Genomic DNA, 4,680 nt, shown 5'->3' on the forward strand with positions numbered 1-4,680 from the left:
GAAAATGAATATTTTTTCGTGAAAGTTTTTACAAATATACCTTGATGTATGTACATTTCGAGCATGTAGGAATTTTGAAGGAAACAACTGCAGGTTATTTTTGAGAAGCGTTCCCCACTCGGTGGTGTTTCGGAGCAAGTCGTCCATATTTGTTTCATTTTTCTCTATTATGTGCGTATGTGCATCCGTAGATTTCTAATGAAGTAATAAGCCGTCATAAGAAAACTTATGTTAAAAATAATATGCACACAATTTTTTTTTTTTCTCAATAGAAGTAAATTCCAAAGTAAACGTTTCTAGTAGAGAAGTAGAAGAGAACAAATCTTATGCTAGTGAAAACTCTTTGGGCAACCTCCACTTGTGCTGGTACCATGATAAAATGCACCCAAATCATCACCATCATCAACATTTAACACCCATTTTCCATGATGGCATGGGATGGACTGTTCAACAGGCACTGGGGGGAGGAGGCAGGGGACTGTGCAAAGCCACATCTGCTGTAAAAAACTGTAACAAATATTCCTTTCTATCATCTACCATTCGCCTTCCATGCTGGCATGGGTTGGATGGTTTGACAGAAGCCGACCAGGTAAAAGACTATACCAGGCTACTGAGACTGTTTTGGCTTGGTTTTTACAGCCGGATACCCTTCCTAACACTGACCACCTTGCAGAGTAGACAGTGCTTTTTACATGGCACCAGCACAAACGAGGCCAGTTTTGACATGGTTTTTTACAGCTGGATGCCCTTCCAAATGCCTACCACTTCACAGTGTGAACTGGATGCTTTTTATGACACCAGCACCAGCAAGTAACTTGCAAGACAAAGGAGTTTTTGAGAGGGGTGGGGGCATTGGGAGAGGAGATCTTGATGTAAGGTTTGATCATGCTTCTAAATTCTTTTTTCAGATTTGAAAGAAATAAAGTGAGAAGGAAAGAAATCCAAGAATGTGGCGCCAGAGCACTTCTCAAGGTCATAAATCGGCAGCTCCTGCCCGTGTTTCCAAGACTTCACTGAGTAAACCATCTGCATCAAGATTGCCATCTATGGACCGCTTGTCTTCTGGGACCTACTCCCATAACAGTACTCGCTTTTCCTTACTGGGTCGTATGTCCTTCGGTAAATTTTCAACTGGCGGCAAAAGGTGAGCAAAAATGTTTTGTGCATGTTTTCAAACCCCTTTTCATACCAACCTGACTGAAACATCATCATCGTTTAATGTCCGCTTTCCATGCTAGCATGGGTTGGACGATTTGACTGAGGACTGGTGAAACCAGATGGCTACACCAGGCTCCAATCTGATTTGGCAGAGTTTCTACAGCTGGATGCCCTTCCTAACGCCAACCACTCAGAGAGTGTAGTGGGTGCTTTTACGTGTCACCCGCACAAAGGCCAGTCAGGCGGTACAGGCAACGGCCACGCTAAAAATGGTGTATTTTATGTGCCACCCGCACAAGAGCCAGTCCAGGGGCACTGGCAACAATCTCGCTCAAAAATCCTATGAAGGCCAGTCAGGCGGTACTGGCAACGGCCCTCAGTTTTAACATACAAAAATAAGCCGATTAAGAATCCTTTAGATTAGGGTCCAGAAAAATGGGGATGTGGTTCTGAAATAGGCTGCTGATGGATTCTGTGCGGGCCTCAGACTTTTTCTAAAAATTTTTTGAATTTCAATATATTTATGTGTCATTAAGTATTTTACATAATTTAGATACTCTTTTGTGCCACAATTACTTTAATTTTTGATTACATAAGCATTGACAGAGAGAAAAATGGAGAAATTCTGATATAATATGCATGTGGGCTATGCTATGATGGAAATTGAGCTGTTACAAAAAGAAGTTGCTGGTCCCTGTTTTACATGCTAGAAACAGCAGCTAAACTCCATCATGCCTCAACCTGTTGTCATCCTCATCATTGTTAAACATCCACTTTTCTATGAACACATCATCATCGTTTAACGTCCGCTTTCCATGCTAGCATGGGTTGGACGATTTGACTGAGGACTGGTGGACCAGGAGGTGACACCAGGCTTCAATCTGATTTGGTAGAGTTTCTACAGCTGGATGCCCTTCCTAACGGATGTAATTTGTTGAGAAAGATTCTCTATGGTCAAATGCCCTTCCTGTTGCCAACCCTTACCGGGTTCCAAGTAAGATAATGTTTCTCTATGGCCAGACATGTTTTCATGGAAGATCAGGAGTAAAGGACACCACCTGCATGACAGTGACAATCACTTACAACTATCATGGGATATCAAGGCAAGGAAGCAGTAACACAAACACATATGCATGCATACATACATACATACATAAATTAAGGTGACGAGCTGGCAGAAACGTTAGCACACCGGGCGATATGCTTAGCGGTATTTCATCTGCCGCTACGTTCTGAGTTCAAATTCCGCCAAGGTCGACTTTGCCTTTCATCCTTTCGGGGTCGATTAAATAGGTACCAGTTACGCACTCGTGTCGATATAATCGACTTAATCCGTTTGTCTATCCTTGTTTATCCCGTCTGTGTATAGCCCCTTGTGGGTAGTAAAGAAATAATACATACATACATACATTTATTTAGAGGATATGTTAACCTCATAAAGGGTTGGTGACATCCAAGGGAATATTGGTTTGGCACCTAGTATTATTGGGGAATAATAATTTATTAATAATAAATAATTATTAACTTTCAACTTTCTTTTCTCCATTTAACTGGATATGAACTATACGCTTTATTGTTGTGTCTGGGGAGAGTCATTTTCTTTTGGTGTGTTATAATTTAACACACTCACCGGTAAAATTTCCACTTAATTCTTTTTTTTTATTTTTGATTATATTTATATATAAAAAATGTATATATAAACACTCCTGAATACCCTTTCGTCTTTTGATGGACTGATCACCAGCAAGTTGAGACAACAAAAAAAAAAATCAGTGCTTTAAATCAGTCTATGCCTTACTACTGTCCCAAACACAATTTGTGGTCTTCAATCACCGTCATCATCGTTTAATGTCCATTGTCCATGCTGGCATGGGTTGGATGGTTTGACCAGAGCTGGGCAAGCTGGGGAGCTGCACCAGGCTCCAGTCTGATTTGGCATGGTTTCTACAGCTGGATGCCCTTCCTAGCACCAACCACTTTACAAAGTGTGCTGGGTGCTTTTGTGTGTTGCCATATTGTTAGAAATCATTAATTTCCCTAAATAAAACATTTTTTTAAATTCAATTTTAAATTAGAATGTCATATGGCGTTCAGCGTGGAAGAATGGAACTTCGAGATCCCAGACCTATAACCTCGAAAGCCTACCAGCAACGATGTGTGAAGTCTCTTCTGGAGGTAAGTATTTTGTCTGTAAGTGTGTGTCTGATATATATATGTGGAGGCACAATGGCCCAGTGGTTAGGGCAGCGGACTTGCGGTCATAGGATCGCGGTTTCGATTCCCAGACCGGGCGTTGTGAGTGTTTATTGAGCGAAAACACTTAAAAGCTCCACGAGGCTCCGGCAGGGGATGGTGGCGAACCCTGCTGTACTCATTCACCACAACTTTCTCTCACTCTTACTTCCTGTTTCTGTTGTGCCTGTAATTCAAAGGGTCAGCCTTGTCACACACTGTGTCACGCTGAATATCCCCGAGAACTACGTTAAGGGTACACGTGTCTGTGGAGTGCTCAGCCACTTGCACGTTAATTTCACGAGCAGGCTGTTCTGTTGATCGGATCGACTGGAATCCTCGACGTCGTAAGCAACGGAGTGCCAACAACAACATTTATACACACAAACTCATTTCTAAATTTTCAAGTTATTGTTTGTAACTACATTGCCAGTTCAGTGCATGAAAGATTACGTTTTATTTTTCTTCTCTCTTTTCTTTTTTGTACGTCTAGTTCCTTGAATCTTATGGCTATCCGCACAGTATCACAGCAAAGACATTAATGTCTCCAACAACAAAAGACTTTCTGAAGATTTTTGAGGTGAGCTCCCAATGAGGTTCTTAATTCTTCTACTTCTTTTATTTCTTCTCAATTATTTTAAGATATTACAGTGAAATTGAATCCACAGCCTTCTGAACGTAATGTTCGCTTGAAAAAAAAGCAACTTAGCACCACAAGTTAATAATGAATTAATGTGTACACATGCACACTCACACACATACACACACACACTTACCATGTGCCATATAGAATTAACATGTGTATATAGATTTAACATATGCAGTGTAGAATTAATGTGTGTATATAGATTTAACATACATAGTGTAGAATTAATGTGTATATATAGATTTAATATATGCCATATAGTATTAATGTGTGTATATAGATTTAACATATGCTGTATAGAATTAACGTGTGTATATAGATTTAACATATGCTGTATAGAATTAATGTGTGTATATAGATTTAACATATGCAGTGTAGAATTAATGTGTATATATCTATATTTAACATATGACAAATAGAATTAACGTGTGTATATAGATTTAACATATGCAGTGTAGAATTAATGTGTGTATATAAATTTAGCATATGTAGTGTAGAATTAACATGTGTATATAGATTTAACATATGCTGTTTAGAATTAACGTGTATATAGATTTAACATATACAGTGCAGAATTATTGTGTGTATATGGGTTTAATAAATGATTTGAGTTCAGTTTCTGTGACTTGACTTTTTCCTACACA

General features: G+C 39.3%; 1 protein-coding gene across 1 annotated transcript in view; it reads left to right on the forward strand.

Moving 5' to 3' along the window:
- The window catches only part of LOC106881181 (kinetochore protein NDC80 homolog), a 25,409-nt gene that overhangs the window by 1,573 nt on the left and 19,156 nt on the right, over window positions 1-4,680 (forward strand). Inside the window, exons 2-4 of the mRNA XM_014931471.2 lie at window positions 909-1,144; window positions 3,234-3,333; window positions 3,884-3,970. Of these exons, the coding sequence (XP_014786957.1) occupies window positions 948-1,144; window positions 3,234-3,333; window positions 3,884-3,970 (384 nt within the window). The 5' untranslated portion in view covers window positions 909-947. The remainder of the gene's footprint in view (window positions 1-908; window positions 1,145-3,233; window positions 3,334-3,883; window positions 3,971-4,680) is intronic.

The sequence above is a fragment of the Octopus bimaculoides genome, chromosome 22 (assembly GCF_001194135.2).
Source record: "Octopus bimaculoides isolate UCB-OBI-ISO-001 chromosome 22, ASM119413v2, whole genome shotgun sequence".
NCBI classification, from domain to species: domain Eukaryota; kingdom Metazoa; phylum Mollusca; class Cephalopoda; order Octopoda; family Octopodidae; genus Octopus; species Octopus bimaculoides.